Source organism: Juglans microcarpa x Juglans regia, chromosome 6S, assembly GCF_004785595.1.
Source record: "Juglans microcarpa x Juglans regia isolate MS1-56 chromosome 6S, Jm3101_v1.0, whole genome shotgun sequence".
Lineage (NCBI taxonomy): Eukaryota > Viridiplantae > Streptophyta > Magnoliopsida > Fagales > Juglandaceae > Juglans > Juglans microcarpa x Juglans regia.
The window spans coordinates 13,667,720-13,690,161 of record NC_054605.1 but is presented as its reverse complement, the minus strand read 5'-3'; the positions used below and the strand labels follow the sequence as shown (position 1 = coordinate 13,690,161).

The 22,442-nt window shown below is 36.6% G+C and overlaps 1 protein-coding gene and 1 long non-coding RNA gene across 2 annotated transcripts; one reads left to right on the top strand and one right to left on the bottom strand.

Annotated features, from left to right (window-relative positions):
* Window positions 1-4,896: 4,896 nt before the first annotated feature.
* On the bottom strand, window positions 4,897-5,538 carry LOC121237502. The gene is made up of 2 exons (XR_005934931.1): window positions 5,289-5,538; window positions 4,897-5,172 (listed from the first exon to the last, which is right to left on the bottom strand). It is a non-coding gene; the product is annotated as an uncharacterized LOC121237502 (long non-coding RNA).
* Window positions 5,539-11,618: 6,080 nt separating this feature from the next.
* On the top strand, window positions 11,619-22,425 carry LOC121236947 (ubiquitin carboxyl-terminal hydrolase 3-like). The gene is made up of 9 exons (XM_041133473.1): window positions 11,619-11,782; window positions 12,840-12,971; window positions 13,082-13,120; window positions 13,808-13,913; window positions 19,967-20,025; window positions 20,134-20,208; window positions 21,400-21,448; window positions 21,665-21,741; window positions 22,061-22,425. Exons 1-9 carry the CDS (start codon window positions 11,708-11,710, stop codon window positions 22,157-22,159), a joined length of 711 nt encoding a protein of 236 aa, XP_040989407.1. The 5' UTR covers window positions 11,619-11,707; the 3' UTR covers window positions 22,160-22,425.
* The last annotated feature ends 17 nt before the right edge of the window (window positions 22,426-22,442 follow it).

Below are 22,442 nucleotides of genomic sequence, written 5' to 3'. Positions count from 1 at the left end.
TCAAATCAGCAAAGTTCCACTGAATAGTACCCAAACTCCTTAACCAATCTACCCCTAACACGACATTACATCCTCCCAAGGTTAACAAGAATAGATTGGCTAAAATGTTACAGCTTTGCATCTTTAAAAAAACTGCCTTACAGCAACCAAGGCAAGGAAGGGTGTCTCCATTGGAGACTTGGACTGCCAAGTGGCTTTCTTCCACTGGTAGTTTAGCCCTCCTTGCTACATCCACATCAATAAAACTATGTGTACTACCAGTATCAATGAGAACAATAACTGAGCAGGTACCAATTTTTCCTACTAACCTCATGGTTTTGGGAGAAGGTGCTCCTGCAATGGCATGCAAAGATATACCTAATCATTCAGCTTGCTGGACCACAGGTATGGCTTCTGTATTAGGCTGGTTTAAAGTCTCTTCTTCTTCCAATTCTTCATCTCCTTCCCCTTCAAATTCCATTCCTTCTAGTAAGTATAGTTTGGGCCTGCTGCATTTGTGTCCTTGATGATACTTTTCATCACAAAAGTAGCACAAACCTTTATCTCTTCTTTCCTGTATTTGGTTGGGACTTACACGCTGTATAGGGTAAGGATTTCTTCTCTGGAACGGTGGGTTGGGTCTCGGGTTTTGGGGGGCTGGTAGTCTAAGTACTGGATTTGGGGCTGGTAATCGGGGTATGGTGTTTTGTCCAGGTAATCTGAGAGGAGTGGGCTTGAATGAAGGTGCATGAGGGTCATTTTGGGCTTGAGTGTTTCGGTAAAAATATTGTTTTTTGGTCATTTCTTCCTCTTGTAGCCAAGCCAAACCAAAAGCAGCAGCAAGAGTATTTGGTTTGAACATGGTAACAATGATCCGCAATTCGTCTTTTAATCCACTTAGAAAAGTACTTATACGAAACTCTTCACTTACCCCACTTATTTTGTTGGATAGGTTCTCAAAAGTTGTTTGGTACTCCTCCACGCTCCCTGTTTGCCTCAATTTGGTGAATGCACCCACTGGATCCTCGTATGCCGAAGGCCCGAATCTGGTGCGAAGAGCCTCCAAGAAATCATCTCATTTTGTCACTGGACTAGACTTTTTCAGCCAATAATACCAAGGCAGCGCCTTCCCTTCCATGTGAAAAGAGGCAATTTCCAGTTTGTGGTCCTTCGGAGTCTCAAAGTAATTGAAGAACTGTTGCGCCTTCAAGATCCATTCGCTGGGATCTCCTCCATTGAAGCGAGGAAAATCCAACCGAAGAGATCTAGCTTGGATGCCCCCGTGTCCAACAAACAAAGGATTAGCATTTACTTTTGCATTGTTAGAGGTCCCTTCCCCTGAACTGAGTTTAGTTGTAATTTGTACCAAGCTATCATAACTTGATGCTAAATTATTGAGCTGTTGTAGCACGCCCTCTATTAGCATTCCATGCCTGGATTGCTCTTCCTTCAGTGCAGCGATACTCCCTTGTAGGTTGTTTACTGTTTCAGATAGCTGTGACAGTCGTGTTCCTTTAGGCATGTCGTAGGAACGCGGCTCTGAGACCAACTTGTTATGATCCAGGAATGGTTTGGGATTAATTCTGGCAATTCGAGTAGCCAGAAACTCCAAATGTTGCGCACGGCAAATGATAATGCAAATTGACGACCATTCATTCATAATACCCTGGCCTTTAATAGGCGTTTACATACTGCAAATACTAAGGGAAATGACTGACCCACTTAACAAACCATGCCCATGAACTGTAACAGCCCATTGACTTAGTCTAGACCCAACTGAACAATAAAACATGCATAACCGAAAATACCCTTGAATAATAAAGATAATTCCCTAACTTATGTAGTCCTATTAGACTTAGATATTTTGGGCGTGTAACAAAAAACAAGAATAACAAAAATCACAGATCTGAAAAAAAAAAAGATCTATAAAGTTATAAAAAAAACTGCAATGAAAAAACGAAAACAACAGAAAATAGAAATCAACTTAGAAGCAAAAAAAAAAAGAACAAGATTGATATATGAACACAATCTCTTCAAATATGTGAAGATCTGTTAAAATCTATAAGAAAAAAAAAAGCACCAACAGAAACGAACATCCATTCATTTACATTAAGATCCACAATAGAACAAACCAATCAAGGGACAAAGAAAAATAAAAAATAAAGATCAACCCAGAGGGAAAAAAAACTAAGAACATTGAAATTTGAACACGTTATCTTCAAATATATGAAGATCTGTTGAGATCTTAGGAAAAAAAGCCAGCAATAGAAACATAGAACATGTGTTCATTTACCTGCAGATCCATAATAGAAGAAAAAAACAAACAAAAGAGAGAGACAAAGAAGACCAGAGTGAAAGAAAAAGAAAAAATAAACATTAATTGAAAAAAATAAAATAAAACACTCATATTAAACACAATATCTTGAAATATATGAATATTTGTTCAAATCTGTGAGGGAAAAAAAAAAGGCAACAGAAATAAAAGAAGTTAAAAATTGTGCATCATCTCGGATCTATAGAAATGTTCATTTTCCTACAGATCAACGATAGATGAAAAAAAAAAGAAAACAGACAAATAATAGAGAAAGCGAGATGCTTACACCCACATCTTTATGATTGCTAAAAACAGAGGCCTCTTGGGTTCTTCGTGCAGGTGTTGGCTCTCGATAGTTGGCTTTTGAAGGCGCTAGCGGAGGAGAGAAAACAAGAAAGAGAGAGGACGGGGAGGAAGACTTGAGAAGATGGATGTTTGGAGAGAGAGTTTGTGAGAAAGTGGTGAGGTTGTTAGCGCAGAGGGTAAGAAGGGGAGAGAGAAAGAGACAAAAAGAGATAAGTCGAGCGGTTGTGAGAATGGGATTAGGGTTTGATTGCAGAAAGAGAGGGGGAAGAAGAATCCAGAAGGAGGCAAAATGGGCTGTTGATTTCGTAAGGATGGGTTTATAGTGCTCGTCGTAGAGTTAGGTTTCTTTTTCTGAAAACGTCACCGTTTTGGTTTGAGGGTTTTTTTTTTATATAAGAACACGAGCTGGGATGAAAAATATAAGAAAAGAAAAAGTAATTTAAAGATAAAAAAAAAAATTGAACATTACTTATTACAAAGAATTTTGACTAGGATACAACGACTTATGTAAATCACAACTTTGGCATGTATACGGCCGACTTTTATAATCATCGAACATCCCAACCTAGGTGTCAAATCAGCTAAATGAGTTTTGCTCCTGATCTTCGTCGTGCCTATTCACACCAAAGTTTGACAGGTTGACTGAATTAATGGCTATGTAGCTATATTATACATTTCAAAATACACTTTACATCTAAAATGTATGTGGCTATCCATTCAGCCAACCTGTCAAACTCTGGTGTGAATAGGCACGACGAAGACCATGAACAAAACCCATTCAACTAATTTGATACCTATGTTAGGATGCACGACGATTATAAAAGTCGGTCGCATACATCTCAAAGTTATGATTTGATTCTTGTAAGTCGTTGTTATAATTATAAACGTTATGCAGATCATGTATATAATATGTATTGTAAATAATAAAAAAAATCCTAAAACTATAGACATAAATCTGTCAATTTATAGTTGCAAAAAGAAAAATAAAAGAAAAAAAGTTGGTTTAAAAATAAGATGATAAATATTATTTTTATAAGAAAAGTCCATGATGCATACACTCAAAGCTTTGTGTCATGCATACATGTCTATACATTTATTTGTATTTACTTTTATATACCTATAATATCTGTGATACGTTATTTGTTTATTTGTTAAGATTTCTCGAAATCTCACTGTGGTAATTTTCACTACTGAAATGGTAAAAGTTATAACAAGATTACAAAATCCAGATGGAAAAATACAAAATGACAGCAACTCCTCCGGAAATGATCGTGCCTAAGATGATTATAAGCTCACCCAAGACCTCCATCTTGGAACACCTTGAGACAATTGACCAAGCTATCACAAAAATACTCGACGATATAGGGAATTTCAAACGTCATCATAATCAAGATAAAGATTAGAATCTAGAGAAAAGAATGAAACTGAAAACCTAAGATATTTTGTCTTACTTACTTTTTGAAGAACAATATTTTGATAAATCTTGTGTTTATGTTTTAGATTTTAGACTGTGCATATAATTAAATTTTATTACATCAACCATTTTATTACATGTCATGTAAAAATTGCAACAAAACAATTGAATATAAAAAAAATGAGAACATTTTATGTTATACTGGTAAAAAAATAGAGACTTCACAATCAAGATATCAAGTTTATTTAGAAACGTATAGTGATAACACATCAATTTCAATAGTCACTTTTGGATTGCAATAAAAACATGTGTAGCTGTAATTGTGTTTGTGAAAATTCCTATATTATAGTCATGGATATTCTACAGATAATATATGTGATGTTTTTTATGATCAATGATAAAGTCTTAAAACATAGACAAAACTACTACATTTCATAATCATATATATATATATATATTAATCTATTTTTTATTGTTACATATTTCTATAAAAAATTCTTATTTTTAAAAATATTTTTCATGTTTTTGCAATTGGGCACACGTGCAATGCACATGTTTGCCCTTTAATAGTAGAGTGCGGCTATACATCAGCCGCACTCTCCTCACACCTCGCATATGATGGTTTTTTTTTTTTTTTTAACTTAACACATTAAGTGTACTGCAGCTATAGACTAATGTGAATAATTTCTGTTAATAGTATGTATCTACTTATATATAAAATGCGAATGTTGGGTGAACAATGTTTTCGTCTAAAATTTTTATTTCCAATTTTGCCCTTACTTGTATTCCAAAATTACATTATGTTTCCTTTTATACCGCACACAACACAAATCCTCTATTATTGTCGACTCTCTGACTCTCCCTCCTGAGTTCTCTCTCTCAATTCACACTTCAAAAATTCTTCATTAGAGAACATTACACCCAGATTTAAAAAAGAAAAAAATCAACCTCTCCGATTTAAGGAGGAAGATTTCTAAGATTTCGAAATTTCTACAAAATCACTAAAACACTATACCATATACACGAAAACCAAACAAGAACAAAGCCAGAAACAAAAACACCCTCTTTGCACTGCGGTTGCTGCTTCTTCCATCGTTCATTTGTATTTCCCTTAGCACATATTACAACACAAGATGCAGACTGTTAACATATACACGATCTGAACAAGAAATAAAAAAAATAAAAATAAAAACTTCAGATCTCAAAGAATCTTACATTCAGACAAAAAAAAAAAAAACAAACCTCATATCAGAAGAAGGAAAAAAAAAACTCCACCTTTCCCATGAAGAATAACCGTGTTCTTCGTCGGCTGATCTAGGTTGCAGTTTTCTTCATTTTCTTTGAGACCAAACACAGGAAATATTTGTAGATGAGATTTGAGAGACACGGTTGAAGAATCATGAGGATAGAGAGAGAGAGAGAGAGAGAGAGAGAGAGAGAGAGAGTTCTGGTTTCCGACGAAAAATAGATTACAAAAGAGAGAGGTGTGAGAGAGTAAGTTTGAGGAGGGTGGAGAGAGAGAGACAGAGCAGAAAGTTAGTGGGGGTTTCTAAGAAGTTGAGAGAGAGAGAGAGAGAGAATTAGAAGGGGAAGAAGGATCGGGAAGGGAAGGCTGGAGGGGGGAAGAAAAAGGCTGGGCTGGGCTGACTGAATGGGAAGAACTATAAAAGATTTTCTTTGGACTTTACAAGTGCATTTTAGATTTTATTAGAAATAGTCTTAAATATTATTTTTCGAAATTGATAGTAAATTTTCATAAAATTCTTAAGTAAATAAAAACTCAAAGAGATGAACTTTAATGTTGCATAGTGTTTTATTCCCTTCATAAGAATCAAAAGAAAATGTTTACAAATTAAACTTTCATGTTGTGCAGTATTTTATATCTTTTAATTTTGAGTCCTGTAAATATTGAATTAAATTTTTGTGTTCTACTACTAATATGTATTTAGCTATATAATTTCCTCTGTTTCTATTAATGGTTTATTTTTAGCGATTTATTAAAATATATACTTTCTAAACCTAAATGTTTCTTCCGTTTTCGGATAAATTGAAGATTTTCTTCCAAAATAAATATATTTCTTATTATAATTATAAATTTCCATCAGGTAATGAATTATAATTTAATTTCAATAAATCTTTATATTTATTAGATCTCTTATTATTCTTAATATACAGTTATTTAATAAATGTAAATATAGATGGAATGACTTTGGACTTAACTATTAACCTAGAGTCTATTCATTGTTTTTAAAAATTATTATACCAATTGCTCATAAAATTGTAATAAGAAATTACAAGACCAACTCCTATATTTCTAAAATATTGCAAGTCAAATTTCAGAAAAATAATGGATGCACAAATAAATGAACTTGGATAATTGCGCCAAAAAAGCTGAACGTACTCTCCATCAATGTCGTAACCGAAGCAACATCATAAATATTGTATGGAAGTGAAAAGGTTGGATAGAACCTGAGTGACCATGTCGGCGAAAGAGAGAGAAGGAGGTGGTAGGGGTGGGCAGCGAGGCCCCGCACCCCGCTGACCCGCCCCGTTCGCCCCGCCCCCGCCTATGCGGGGCCGGGGTTTCGACCCGCTCAAGCAGGGTCCCGCCCCCCCCCCCCCCCCGGCGGCACTCCAGGGAAGCTGCGGAGGCGGGGGACAGAGGGGGCGAAGCCCCGCTCCGCTTTTCCCCCGCCCCGCTTTATATATATATAAATTAAAATTATATAATATAAATAAAAAAAACCCATAAGTAAAGTGAAACGGTGCCCTTTTGTCATAGACAAAACGGTGTCGTTTCACTTCCGTTTCACTTTTAGTTAAGGTTCCCCTCCTCCCCGCGTCTGTTTCCCTTCCCATTCCAGACCTTCTCGAACTCTCCTCTCTCACTCTCTCTGAGTCTCTCGCTCTCTCTCACTTCTCAATCTCATAGTGCCAGTCTCTCTCTCTCTCATTCGAATCTCCGTCTCGCACGAGTCCACGACTGCACGAGCAACACCACTGCCGCCACTTCTCCGCCTCCGTCTCTCACTTCGAATTCGCCGCCACTCAAAGGTAAGAAATCCGAAACCTTTTTTTTTTTTTTTTTTTTTTAGTTTTGGATTGGAGATTTGAGGAAGGTTGGGTTGAATCGGAGATGGAGGATAGGAAAATTGTGAATTTGTGTGCTGTGGAGAAATTTGTGCATGTGTTTGATTCGCGTGTTTGTTTGTACTTTGTGTGTTTGTTTGTTTGTATTTTTTTGTAGATTGGAACCCTAAATTGATTTAGGGGTTCAATCCGAAACCCTAAATTGAGTTAGGGGTTTCAATTAAAACCCCTTAATTTTCAATTTAGGGCCTATGTTTTTTAAAAAAAAAAAAAAATTAGATAAATTTGAAATTCACATTAAAAGGTCCATAAACTAATATGATTGATTACTTATATAAAAAAAAAAAAAACTAATATGATTGTACCACTTCAGTAAAAAGTATTTTCAATCTTACATAATTATTTTACTATTTAAAGGTTCATAAACTAATATGATTGATTATTTATTATAATAAAAAAAAAAACTAATATGATTGTACCACTTCATTAAAAAGTATTTTCAATCTTACATAATTACTCTTTATTTTGAATAGAATTATAAAATAGTTGTAAACTATTTGTAGGTTTATCTTTAATGGCCCAAAAAACGCATATTATAAAACAGTTATATATGAATATGGCTTGCTTACGTGAAGAAAGATAAGTCTATTAACTATTAAGTTTATTTATAAACCAATGTTAATGGAAATAATAATGTGATTGATAAGTGCATGTTTGGAATTATGTAGTGTGTTGATTGATTTTATTATTTTTTATTGTATTGTGGAATTATGAATGTCTTCTCCAAGGGATTTCACTGATAGCACTCCCACCCCTATCAGTACCCCTGCCCCTACCAGTACCCCTGCCCCAGAACCTAACCCTACTCCAACCCCTAGGAGTGGGAATACACATTGCCCTGCCCCTAAGCCCACACAAAGCAAGAAAATTGTTTCCGTAATTTGGTCTCATTTTACCAAACTAGAGGGTGGTGACCCCAATAACCCCCAAGCTAAATGTAATTATTGTGAAAAATATATGGATGTCACTATAAGAAACATGGTACATCCCAGTTAAAGGTCTATTTAGAGGAACAATGCAAGAAGAGTCTAATATTAAGATCCTTACTGGAGTAGAGTCAATCAAGACTAGAAATTGGACTGAAAAAAATGGCGGATAGGAGTAGTAGGGGTCCAACGTTGAAGGGGTTTACAAAGTATAATGCTGATGAGTGTAGAAGAAAGTTAGCTCGTATGGTTATCATAGACGAGCTACTTTTTCAGTTTGTGGATGAGAGAGGGTTCCAAGAATTTGTCCAAGAATTGGAACCTAGATTTACGCTTCCTTCTCGCCACACTGTGGCAAAGGATATTAAAAAGATATACTGAAAAGATAAAAATGTTTTGAGGGGCCAATTGGCGGGTTTGGTAGTTTGCCTCACTACCGATATTTGGACTTCTATCCAAAATTTTAATTATATGTCTTTGACTGTCCATTTCATTGATTCTGATTGGATTTTTCATAAAAAGATTATTAAGTTTTGTCAAATAACTGATCACAAGGGTGAAACAGTTGGGAAGGCCTTAGAGGCCTCAATAAAGGAGTGGGGGTTGACACAGGTTTTGACAGTTTCGGTTAACAATGCCTTGTCTAATGATGTCGCCTTGGGATATCTGAAAACTTATCTTAGAGAGGCAAATAAGACATTCTTGGGTGGTGAATATTTGCATGTTAGATGTTCTGCACATATCTTGAGTCTAATTATGACTAAGGGGTTAAAAGATGTTGATAACTCGATTGCACGAGTTAGACTGGCTGTGAAATTTGTGAGGTCTTCTCCTTCTAGATTAGATAAATTCAAGATTGCTTCGAAGAATGTGGGTATAACATCAAAGAATGGTCTTTGTACCGATATTTCTACCAGATGGAACTCAACCTTCTTGATGTTGGAAGCGGCCCAAGAATATAAAAAAACCTTTCAATTATTGAGTGATGAAGACATTCAATATGTCAAATACTTTGATGAGCATGGAGGTTTAGGATTGCCTAATGATAATGATTGGGAGGTAGTTGCTACATTTGTTGATTTTCTTGGGCTTTTTTATGATGTCACGTTGAAGTTATCTGTTTCTTTGCACCCTACATCCTATGAATTTTGTCAACAAATATGTAGAGTGAAAGAAGAATTAGACGACATGTATAGGGGATCCAATCTAAAGATGAGGGGGATGAGGGTCAAATTTGACAAGTATTGGGGAGATTTGACTGGATTAAATATTTTGTTATATGTGGCTACTATTTTTGATCCCCGTCTAAAAATTTCAGGCATGTTATATGGTTTGGGACTTGCGTATGATCAGGCATGGACTGATCTTATTGGTGAGATGGCCCGAGATACCCTTTATAGATTTTATGATGAGTTTAATGTAATTAAGGGTAGTGCTGCATCTACTACACCACATATCCTAACACCTCCTCCAGATACCGAGGCAACAAAAAAAACGTAGATTGGCATGGACTAAGACCCTCGCACATAATCTCACACTAGTCCATCAATCTACGGAGGTGGTTTTAGAGTTAGACAATTATTTGTCAACGGATCTTATTCAAGATGATAATGATTTTGACATATTAGGATGGTGGAAGGCAGCATCAAAGAAATATCTCATCCTTTCTGAGATTGCTCGTTGTATATTGGCCATCCCTATTAGCACCGTTGCCTCGGAGTCTGCCTTTAGTACTAGAGGGTGCATATTAGATCATTTCCGTAATTCATTGTCTCCTACAACTGTGGAGGCATTGATATACACACAGAGTTGGACGATGGGAAATAATATTTATGTTCCGGATGTTTTAGATTTTAAAGAGACTGACGAAGAGGGTGGTGATCAGTCTAGATCTAGACCATCTGGTAATTATTGTTTTTATTTTATTATTTTGATTTATTTATATTCATTTCAATTTCATCAGTATTAATTTTAGTATTGATTGTTGTAGCAGCACATGAGATGACTCAGACGATATCTACCTCCACTACAATATGAATATGTGCTCAAGCTTCAAAAGAGTCAAAGACTACCCATCCGACCGCCCCAAATGTCACAGTCAAAGACCCAAACAACTCGCCTCTTTTTTTTAGATTATTAATTTCTTAGAATATTGAATTTTGAATCAGATGTATGTATTATGTATTTGATTTGTAATTTTGTAATGTTAATACGATGTCCCTTGGACACTTTTTTCTTTGTAATTTTGTAATTGTTTAGACTTTCCATTTTATTTTTGTAATAGCTTAGTTATTATTATTATTATTCATTAGTTTATTAGGTAGTAGACTTGTAGTCTATAGTAGTACTTCATTAGTCTTAAATATATAAAATTGTGTATGTATATATTATTTTCATTAATGATTTATGTAACTTTTTTTTTTTTTGAAAAATTTCTATTTTTATAGGCCCAAAATGGCCCAGAAACAGCTTCTGGGCCTCTGGCCCAGTAGGGTGCCCGGGGGGGGGGGGGGGGGGGGGGGGGCGAAGCGGACTGAGGACCCCCTCCACCCACACTCAGGGGCGGAGAGCGGATTACCAAATTGACCCCCTCGCATGCGGGGCAGGAGGTGGGGTGGGGGCTACTCCGCCCCGTAGGGGGTGGGTAGCGCCCCGTAGGGGGTGGGTAGCACCCCTAAGAGGTGGATTGAGGGTAAAGGAAAAGAGGGGGTATTTTGGACTTTGTTCTTCACATGTGAAAAAGAGAGAACTTGGCGCAGGTGGGTTGGGAGGAAAAGAAAAGAGGTGAAAATAATATATAGAAAAATAAGAGAGAAAGAAATAGATAAGGAAAAAAACTATACTAAATTTTAAAATCAAAATTTTTTATTCTTGATCTAAAATTAAATTTTTTATTATAAAATAAAATGATAAGTTTTAATAAATACTTCTTAGGATAATAGAGTCATCTAAATAATGAGAGTTCTTAACATAAAATAAATTATTGAATATTAAATAATATTCTTAAAATAATAAAATCATTCAAATAAATTAATTTTTTAAAACTATATTATTTTCAGAACTCCAAAATATAAAAAGGTTTACTTGAAAATTAGTCTTTGTTCAATAACACTACAAATACTTCATTTAAAATGATTTTAGTAAAATATTTAAAAGATTTTAGAATACTTGACTCAATTTAAAAATCATCAGCTAGATTTAAAATAAATATATTAGATTAAAAATTATTTTTTTTCTTTCTATTCATCATCTCTACACCACACACCAATATGTGATTTTTTTTTTTAATGTGTTAACACACATATTTTAACATCAATATATATATATGTGTAAATTGAATAAAAAAAAATGAGAAATCACATGTTATTCTATAGTATAAGAGATGATGAGTTGAATTTTTTTTTTCTATAATTCATTATTTCTACTTTTTAAAGTAATTTCTTTGTTTACAAAATAAAAAAATTATGTAAAATTAAACTGGAGACACGTGCAGGGCACGTTGTCTTTTCTTAGTATATATATAAAGAGAAGAAGGGAGCCGTTTCTCAAAAATACGAAACCTTCTTTAAGAGCAGTAGAGAATTTTTTCTAGAAGGAAAAAAGCAAAGACACCAAAAAATGGCTGCTTTAGACGATAGTCCTTCTGCTAAGAAGTGGCTTCCTCTTGAAGCTAACCCCGACGTTATGAACCAGGTATTTCTGTTATTATTGTAATCTTCCTTTCGGAGCTCTGTTCGGATGCAATGAAAACAGTCGGGAGTTTATAAGACTATAGTATATTGAACCAGATAAGTTCGTCCTCGTTTAGAGGACGAGGGGAGGGAGGGAGGGAGGAGCGAAGAAGAAAGACATTTCAGCGTATGCAAGATAATGATTTGCTTTAATTTAAATCAGCTTTTTTTTGGTTAATTTAAGAAATGAGTGACGTAATGAACCCAGTGCAGGAGATTGAGTTTTTTTATTTTCTTAGATGTTCCTGGATGCGAAAGGAACTCTCAGTTTTTTTCTGAAAATTTGGTGTGGAAAAGTGAATATTTCTTCTGGTTTATCGATTTAAGCTTTAAGGGAAATTGTAAAGAAATTTGTTGAAATTTCTTTGTGGGAAATTGAAGAGTTGGAAGAGATAATAATTAAGCTGAAACAGAGGGAAACTAAAAGAAAATAAGTAAAAATAAATAGCGAAAGAAGAAGTTCGGGTCAACTGATGCTGAGACAGTTACAAGATTGGAAGTTAGTTTTGCTTTTTCTTATGGAAAATATAGCTGCATAGACCATGCCTTTTTCCAATTTTCTTTCAATAAGCATATATTGGATTACAATTTGCAGAAAACTGGGGTTTGAGTTTGGTAGACTCTAAATTTTCATTCGTTTTTTCTCCTTCTCTGTAATCCTTGATCATTGAACTTTGGTTTATTTTAGAAAGGTGTTTGATAAAAAATTAATTAGCATTTGAGTTATAAAGAAAAAGAAATCCAACGTAAGACTTCTTTTCAGAATTAATGACAACATGATGCCTCTTCAATATAAATGACCCCCCCCCCCCCCCCCCCCCCCCCCCATGTTTCCAATTGCTCCAACAATTGCCATTGCACAGTTAGTTTTCTGATATCTGTATAGGCGACAGGTCTTATTTTGCCATTTTCCTTAGAATGTGTCCTCGCGCACTGCATTTTCTCAATCAATGAAAGTTTTATTTGACTGTATGTGAAAGGCTTGTTAGGTTATAATCTTTTGTTTTCTCATTTTGCAGTTCCTTTGGGGTCTTGGCCTTTTGGAGGATGAGGCAGAGTGCTTTGATGTTTATGGATTGGATCTAGAACTCTTGGAAATGGTTCCAAAGCCTGTACTTGCTGTGCTGTTTCTTTATCCCTTAACATCAAAGGTACAATTTCTATATAATTTGCTTCTTTCTAGCTTTCCTAGATGGTAGCTCTTTGAACTTAATTTCCATGAGGCTGTAGCTTATTTGATGAGAGTTTCAATTCTCCTCAGAGTGAAGAAGAGAGACTTCTGCAGGCAAATGAAAATAAGGTGAGTGCAATGACTTTATGATCGTATGCTATATGTGAATACTTTCATTGTTGAAAATGATTTTCTTCGGCTCATAAAATTTCTTTCTTTATTAGGTATAAGTTCCCCCAATTACAGTTGTGGCTTGTAAATAATTGGCATTTTAAGGCTCTTGTTTATTCTTTTATTTTTTATAGCAAAAAGTGTAGGAGGGAGCAACCGAAGGTGACTACCCTACCTGTGACCATAGTAGCACCTTACCCGCTAGGAACTAGATAGGAGGGGCCTAGACAGCGGGAAGCCGCAGGTGCTCCCTCAAGTCGGGTTTGAGCCATAGCTTAAACTCAACCCCACTAGGAGATTTAATGAATCTTAGGCGGCTAATACCGATAGTCTAAGGTGAATTCATATTTGCATTTGAACCCAGGACCTAGTATATGCCAAACCACTTGGGAGTAACCTAATGATCATTGAGCCGCCACCCTTGGTTTATATTTATTACCGAACCGAAATTTGTACTTGATACCTTTGTTTTTAATGTACTGTAGAACAAACAGAACTGAATAAAGAATGTCATTAATCATCTAATGGCATTGGCCATTCAGAAGATTGTATTGCTGTATTCATGCTTGTAATTATTGGCATACTATGCTTTTGTAATTTCATTTTCAGTTGTACCCTGAATTTGGACTCTGAATCTTGCTGCAGGAAACGAGCAGTAAAGTCTATTTTATGAAACAAACTGTGGGTAACGCTTGTGGAACAATTGGACTTCTTCATGCTGTTGGCAACATCACTTCAGAGATTAAGCTTCGTAAGTTTATCTCAGTTTAATTTCAAGTGTGGTGCTTGGTCTCTTGCCTATTCTTATGATCAATAAATTTTTTTTTACTGATCAACAAAATTTATTTTAAGTGTGAATCTTGGTCATATATGTGCAGGGTATACATATATACATATCCTTGTTTTTTAAACGTTTGTCTGAAATTATTCATCACACACATAAGAAAGGGCCATGAATTATGCATAATGGTGCAAAAATTCAAGAAAAGACCATCGTTCCTTGCTTCCCTTTTCTTTGCTCTGTCTTTCCCATCATTTTGTTCCCCTTCCTTGGTGCTACTTTTTCTAGAAATAACTGTAAAATATTTTGGGGAAAAAAGGTTTCTCCAGGGTGAAACCTGGGCATGTAATGTTATGGTCATACGGTTTGAGCAACTCCCTTGAAACAGTACAAGAGATGAAATAAACAGAGAAAACAAACCGCATCAGGAAAGAGCTAGCCACCTTCATATTATCCAAAATAATAGAAAAAAATTGAAAGAAGAACATGAAAAAAAGTGGTGAGTGGATTTCGACTAGGTGACTTGCATTCTAGGCTTCAGAAAGGCTTAGGTCCGGTTTGGGTGCCTAGATGAGATACAATTATCTCATCTGAGTTGTACTGCTCATTTCGTCTGGGCATCTAAACGGCCATCTCAAGTTTGTATCTCATCTCAAAAGTTTTTCAACAATTGCAGTGAACAGTAAAAAACACTGCTAATCTGTACAGCTATACACGGCAAAGCTAAGAAAGGAAACTAATCTGTACAGCTGATGTAAATAAGGTAAGAAAGATAATAAAGATATAGATAGAACCTTCCAATCATAAAATCTGCCGATCCTATTGACATCCCCTCTCAAATTGATGCGGGCTGATCAAGAAGCATCAATTTGCCAACTAGAAACTGATGTCGTGGTCGGGGCAAAGCTTTGGTGAAACCATCAGCAGTCTGAAGAGCCGTAGATATATGAGGAAGAGTAAGTATTTTCTTGTTATATGCCTCATGAATGTAGTGACAATCGACCTATGTGCTTGGTGCGTTCATGGAAAACCGGATTGACAGCAATTTGAATAGCACTAGTGTGGCATAAAGAGGAGTAGGCTCATTCTGAGTGAAACCAAGCTCTCCCAACAACCCACGAAGTCAAACAATCTCAAAGCAAGCAAAAGACATGGCACGATACTCAGACTCGGTGGAGGACTTGGAGACCCAAGTATGTTTCTTACTTTTCCACGATATAAGTGCATTGCCAAGATACATGCACCAACCAGTGACTGAACGGCGATTATTCACACAACCCGTCCAATCAACATCACTATAAGCCACCAACTGAATTGGTGATGAAGTAGGGAAGTAAAGACCACGATCAAAAGTACCCTTAGGTACCGGACAATGCAACAAACGGCAGCCAAGTGTGGAAGATGGGGAGTCTACATAAACTGACTAACCTGCTGAACTGCAAAAGAAACGTCAGGCCTAGTGATGGTCAAATAGTTCAGGTTGCTGACCAATTGTCGATAGAGAGACGGATCGGGTTAAAGCTCGCTCTCATCCTTATAATGCTTCACATTCACCTCCATGGGAGTTTGCACAGAATTCCCTTCCTAAAGACCTGCCAATGTAATCAACTCCTGAGCATACTTGTGCTGATGTAAGAAAGTACTGGCAGGAGTAGATTTCACTTCTAGACCTAAGAAATACTGCAGAGGGCCTAAGTCCTTCATATGAAAAGAGGCTTTGAGCTGTTGTTGAAGCTACGGAATCAATACAAAATTAGTCCCTATAATAACGATATCATCCACATAAACCAGAAGCAACACAATACCACTAGCCGTCTTGCGCAGAATCAAGGAAGAATCATACTGGCTCTAGACAAAGGAAAAATCAAGTAAAGTAGACCGGAACTTATCAAACCAAGCTCGAGAAGCTTGTTTCAACCCATAGAGAGACCTTTTTAACCGGCACACATCTGAAGGAGTAACAAACAAGCCCTGTGGTGGAGTCACATAGATTTCTTCCTTGAGATCACCATGCAAAAAAAGCGTTCTTGACATCCATATGTAGCAGAGGCCAACCCTTTGAGGCACCTATGGCTAAGATGGTTCGTACGGTAGTCATTTTAGCCATAAGAGCAAATGTCTCCTCATAATCCACCCCATACTCCTGTTGGTTACCAAGCACCACCAACCGTGCTTTATACCTGTCTAGAGAACCATCGGACTTTAGCTTGATGGTATATACCCATTTACACCCAATGGGCTTAACACCAGATGGACAAGAAACAATATCTCAATTATGGTTCTCCTGCAAAGCTTGTAGCTCTTCATTCCTAGCCTTTACCTAACAGGCTTGCGTAGCTGCCTGAAAGTAAGAATTGGGCACACTGATCTGAGCTAAAGTCGCATTAAGCGACGTGTGGGAAAAACCATACCTTTCCGATGGATGAGAAGGTCGGGAGGATCGCCGAGGAGCAGAAGCTTCAGGAACAGATGCCAGATTAGAGTTGAGAAGGGGCAGTGATAGTGGAGGTTGCCATCTCTGATAAACTACACCTGATTTAAAGCGCTCAACAGGTTGAGATACATCATCAAAGTTAGAAAGTATAGCCAGATTAGAACTAGAAACAACATGATTTTGAAAGAAATATTAATTCTCAAAGAAGATCACATTCCTAGAAATATGAATGCGATTAGCTGCAGCATCAAAGCACACAAAACCTTTTTGAGGCACACTGTATCCCAAGAAAGCACATTGAACAGATTGAACAGCAAGTTTGTGACGTTCATGAGAAGGTAGATGAACAAAGCACACACATCCAAATGTATGCAGGGCTTGATAACTAGGATGTGAACCTAAAAGTCAATAATATGGCGACTCAAAGTCCAAAATATGAGATGGCAGACGGTTAATCAGATATACAACAGTGGACAAAGCTTCAGCCTTCCACCCAAAACTTGGGAGGAACAGAGGACTCTAAAAGCAAAGTCCAAACAACATCTAACAGATGGCGATTCTTGCGTTCAGCCATACTGTTCTGTTGAGGTGTATAAGGGCAAGAATGCTGAGAAATAATGCCTTTCTGCTGCAAAAATGCTTGGAAAGCATGAGACATATACTCACCACCGTTATTTGACCTCAAAACCTTAAGACATGTAGAAAACTGGTTCTCAAGGTAGGCAACAAAGGTCTGAAAAACCTGAAGCACCTCCCCTTTAGAACGGAGGAAATACACTCAAGTAAAACGGCTATAATCATAAATGTACGTAAGAAAATATTTATAATGGGCATGCGAAACAATTGGTGTAATACCCCAAACGTCACTACGGATAACATTGAAATATATGGTAGCGTGACTACCATGCATAGGGAAAGGAAGAATTTTACTTTATCCAAGTTTGGAAGAAGTACAATCAGACAAGCCATGAGTAGAAATCTGATTTTTATTGCTCAGAAAACCATGCTTAAACAAATGATGTAAAATCAGAGAATTGGGATGGCCTAATCGCTTGTGCCAAACGTCACTCTGATTGCTTACAGTACTACAAGCCAAAGATAAAGCGCTAGGAATAGAAACTGCAGAGGAAACAATTGCCCCACTTTAGGTCCCTTCGCGATCACCTCCCCCGGTACCTGATCCTGCACAAGACAACCACCACGAGAAAAGGAAACTTTACAGTTATTATCCACTAGCTGTCCAACTGAAATCAAATTAGCAGATAACACAAGAGACTAACACATTCTGGAAGGAAGGTCCAATATCATCAACTGCATTAATAGTTAGGTGACTCCCATTTGCAATCTGGATGTATTGAGGACCATTATAACTCTGAACATTAAGCAATGATTCAGATTGACCAGTCATGTGATTAGAAGCTCTTGAATCAACAAACCGAGGAGATGAGAATGTCTTACCATTACCTTGAAGGTCAAATGCAGAAAAGGCTGAGATGATCATCTGTTGAACCATCTGAGGAGTGAGGACAGCCTGACTAGTACTTGCTGCAGTGACTATCGGAGCTACAATAGGTGAAGATTGGACGGCAGCTTGAAAGTCTTGTGCGTGCCGATTTTGAGGACGGGTTGAACACTCTTTAATGATGTGCCCCGGTTTCTTGCAATAATTACAATATGGCTTTGTGCAGTTTGTAGCAATATGGCCAAATTCTTTGCAACTGTAGCACAGAATTTGAACTCTTCCTCTTCCTCTTCCCTGGGCTGCATAGTCGAAATTCACCATCTCTGAATACAGCCTCTCTTGTCCCATTCCTGCCTGAGTAGCCAATCTCTGTTCTTCCCGCAGCAACTCTCCAAGACAAACATCCAATGTAGGAACTGGATTTTGGTTTAATAACCCAGCCCGTGCAGCCTCATATTCTGGCCTCAATTTCATCAGAAATTGATTACGTCTACTCTCCTCATGAACTGTCTGAAGTGCGGACAGTGCCTCCTTGGGTACCTTAGCATGTATAATACTCGAATATTCGCTCCACAAGTTCAAGAAATCAGAATAATACTGCTCAATAGAAAGGTTACCTTGACTGAAATTTGCTATCTCCAATTCCAACTGAAAACGGCATGCATTGTTGCCTTGATTATATATCCGCGCTAGGTACTCCCACATCTCTTTAGCTGTAGAAAAATACCTCAAGTTGTTCACCATATGTGGTTCAATGGAACCCAGCAGCCAAGAGACAATGCGTGCATCCTTTGCCTCCCATGTGCCGAGTTCCTTGGGTCTTTAGAGGCTGAAGACGTCCCATCAATATGTCCCCACAACTCCTTTCCTTTCACAAACATCTTAAACTGAAACTCCCAACTAGGATAGTTCTTGCCATTGAAACAAATAATAGAGTTTTCTCCAGACATTGTGAAGACAGAAATAGTCCAGAAAAAAAACACTGTAAAAGAGCCTAAAAGCTGATAACAAACCTCCAAATAGTCTATAAGAATATCGAGAATCAAAGATCTCCAAGAGCCCAATCTCAAATAAAATTCCAAGATAGCACCACAGATGTGCTGCTGCAACCACCAGAAAAACAAGAACAAAAAAAAGAAAATCTGGGCTAGAGTCCGAGAGCCCCTAGGGCTAAATCCGAGAAACCAAAAAACGGAGGAAGCGTGTATACTCTAGGTTCAGAACACAAGATCTGATACCATATCAGATTAACCGAATGCCTCTCACCATTGTGAGAATTTCATTAAATAGAAAAGTCTGGTAGCTATACCTGGAAACTCTATATATGGAAAACTAGCTATACATGGAAACTCTAGCCATACACAACTATCCAATTACAGCTATACATGGCAAAGCTAAGAAAGGAAACTAATCTGTACAGCTGATGTAAATAAGGTAAGAAAGATAATAAAGATATAGATAGAATCTTCCAATCATAAAATTTGCCGATCCTATTGACATAGTGAACAGTAAAGAGTCTGAGAGTGAACAGTAAACAGTCCTCCTCTACTTTCCCATCCCATTTTGAATTTCTCGGCCAACAACAAGAATTGGTGGGACGGGACCCACTAAAAATATATATTTTACAAGATTTAAATATGTTTATTAATATTTTTAATTAATAATAAATATTACTTTTTTTTTAATATATTCATATTAAATCATTTTCAATTATTGGTAGGGCCCACCCCTTTATCAAATCCCAAAAACTTGAAACTATCTCATCTCATCTCATTATCTAAACACATACTTTTTTACAAACTTATCTCATTTCATCTTAACTCAAATATCTCATTACTATTCAAAACATCTCATCTCATCTTAACTCAAATATCTCATTATTATTCAAAACATCTCATCTTATCTGCATATCCAAATGGGGCCTTAGACTCCTAATCTGGAGTTGTGAAACTTGGCAGTCCTTTGTGCTTATGCTCACTTCTTTCATGAATATATGCTTATGTAAAACAAAGAAATGCGTGCTAAATGCATTTGTGTCATTTGATGCTTTCTTTTTATTTTTACTTTTAAAAGTTCTTATCATTTTCTCCATTTTCCTGTTTGCTTCTTTTTTCTCTTTGTTCTCAGTCGAGGGATCGTTCTTGGATAGGTTTTTTAAAACCACTGCAACGATGGACCCATTGGAGGTTTTATTTCAACTCTCTCCCTCACTCCTAATTGGATAATCCGATGAGAAATCTTACTGATTTCATTTTCACTTCTTATTTTCATATGTTTTCCACATACGTGTGTAGCGTGCATCCTTTCTTGAGAATGACAGAGAAATGGAAGTTGCACATTCAGTAGCTGCTACTGCTGGTGAAACAGAGGTAGGTTCAATTGCAATTCAAGTTAATCATAATGCTGTATTCTAGATCTCTTATGACACTACAATTGTGCTTATTTTTATTTTTTACTATATATTTGGCCTATTCATGCCGTTTTGCCTTTATTGATTCCTAAGGACTGATCATAAGGGCTTCAAATATTTCATTTTAAGAAATAAAGGAGTCGGGTGTCATGATGATATTTTCATTCTTTAGAGAGTAAGGAATTCTAGCTTTTGGTTACTAGAGTAATAATGAGTGAAATTGATCTGGAAAGGTCGTATTTATTTTGTATAAAATCAGGCTTCTCAAAAGATATTTGGTTCTTATAGAAATAAGTCTCATTGGACCTTGTTTTCACTTGGAGAATGGTATGGTTAACAAGCAAGGCTTGTAAGGTTACATTGAGGTAGAAACCAATGACAAATCTTAGGCTAGTGCTTCTTATTTATGTAATTATGTACTCTATCTCTCTATGTATTTAAGTTAATGTCTGCAAGCTGCTGGAAGAGTTTGGTCGGACTGAAGGGGTGGTTGATGGCGAGCATTGGAGGGGTGATTCACAGGCATAAGAAATGTTTATACAGTCTCTCTCTCTCATGCAGCATGGGGAGAGGTGGTCTTTTGAATTTGGTTTTTTTTTTTTTTTTTTTGGCAACTATACTGTGGAGATAATATGATCCGGGGCCCCATTGAACAAGTTAGGAAGAAATGGCCCAGAATCTTGGGTGCTCTGGGAGTTGAGAACTAGACCATGCCAGGGCTGGAATTGGAGTGTTTAGCACAACAACACAAGGAGAGCTCAAGCCACATCTAGCCCTATACTCCAAAAGGACTAGTCAATATTACAATTGGAGCCCCTTGGAATCAGTATAAAGGGGAAGAACTTCTCCCTCCCAAACAATGTAGGGATCCCCATTCACCAACTTCATATCTTCAATCCTGGGTATTGCTTTTAGTTTTTCTATCTGCGTAAAGGACATGCCAGATAGGAGGAAACTGTTTAAATACTGATCAAAAGGCGGAAACTGGTTAAGTGAGGCTTCTGAAGTTCAAGCCTGAAGTCTAGGTAGACTCATTTAAGTTAGAAGATTGATAACAAAGAACTAATGTGATTTTCTTTTTCATTCACAATAAATGAATTTTTTGTTCAGATAGTTTGTACTACTCTCTCATACTAAACTTTCTTAACAGGCTTCAGATAATGTGGACACTCATTTCATCTGCTTTACATGTGTCAATGGTATTTTCATAGATCTCTCTTTCTCTCCCTCTCCCTCTTTGTTTTTCACAATCAAGTGAAACAGAGAAAAAATATATGCCTTCAATTGATTGGAGATGAACTATAGGAGATAAAAATATGCTTTCTACTTTTAGTTGATCAGAGATGCTTTTGAAATTCTGTGTTTTTTCTCTTTTTTTTTTTTTTCCTTTTATTTTATACAAATGAGTGATGTAGGAGAACTTTATGAGCTTGATGGCAGAATGTCCGGACCAATATCTCATGGCCCATCCTCACCAAGCACTTTATTGCAGGTAAATTTTGAGGTTGTAAACCACTATTTATTTCTAAGTTTACCATAAAAAGTGAGATTCTAATGTGGAATAAAATACTAATCTAGTTATAATTGTTATTCTCTTGGGAGTGTTAATCAGTATGTTCTATAATTTGTTCATCCCAAATATTTATTGGAAATTCTACATATATATTCTTCATAACTATATCCTATGGACATGCCAACATACTTATAAAATTAAAATTAAGAAACAAAAGAGAAGAAGAAAGGATATGCAATCACATTTACATTTTTAAATATGCGTTTTCTGAGAATATATATGTTTGGATTCATTACAGGATGCAGCTAAAGTTATACAGGACATGATCCATAAGAATCCTGACTCGCTCAATTTCAATGTCATTGCCGTTTCAAAGAAAGCCGGAGGTGCATCTTAAGGTAAGGTTGGCTGTTTTAAACTCAATGAAGCCAATATTTCATTCTCATTACAGCCAATGGGGCATCTTAAAACTCTCCCTGCGCTTTGCAGTTTGTGTGCATGTGAACAAGCATCTTAGCATAAAGCTCATGGTTCTTTCTGTTGCCATGGAGCAAGTAAATTGATCCTCTATTTTAGTTTCTTGTAGTAAAACTCTGCAACTACAAAGCATAAACAAACACATGCCAGCCAAAGCCTATCTGATTTATCATATTTTTCATCCTTAATTATTTATTGAAAAT

Excerpts from the sequence above, each read along its gene's own strand:
- LOC121236947 (XM_041133473.1), top strand. The coding sequence starts at position 11,708 with ATGGCTGCTTTAGACGATAGTCCTTCTGCTAAGAAGTGGCTTCCTCTT. Across the intron at positions 13,121-13,807 it reads TGCAGGCAAATGAAAATAAG|GAAACGAGCAGTAAAGTCTA; the intron begins GTGAGTGCAATG and ends ATCTTGCTGCAG. Across the intron at positions 21,742-22,060 it reads CACCAAGCACTTTATTGCAG|GATGCAGCTAAAGTTATACA; the intron begins GTAAATTTTGAG and ends GATTCATTACAG.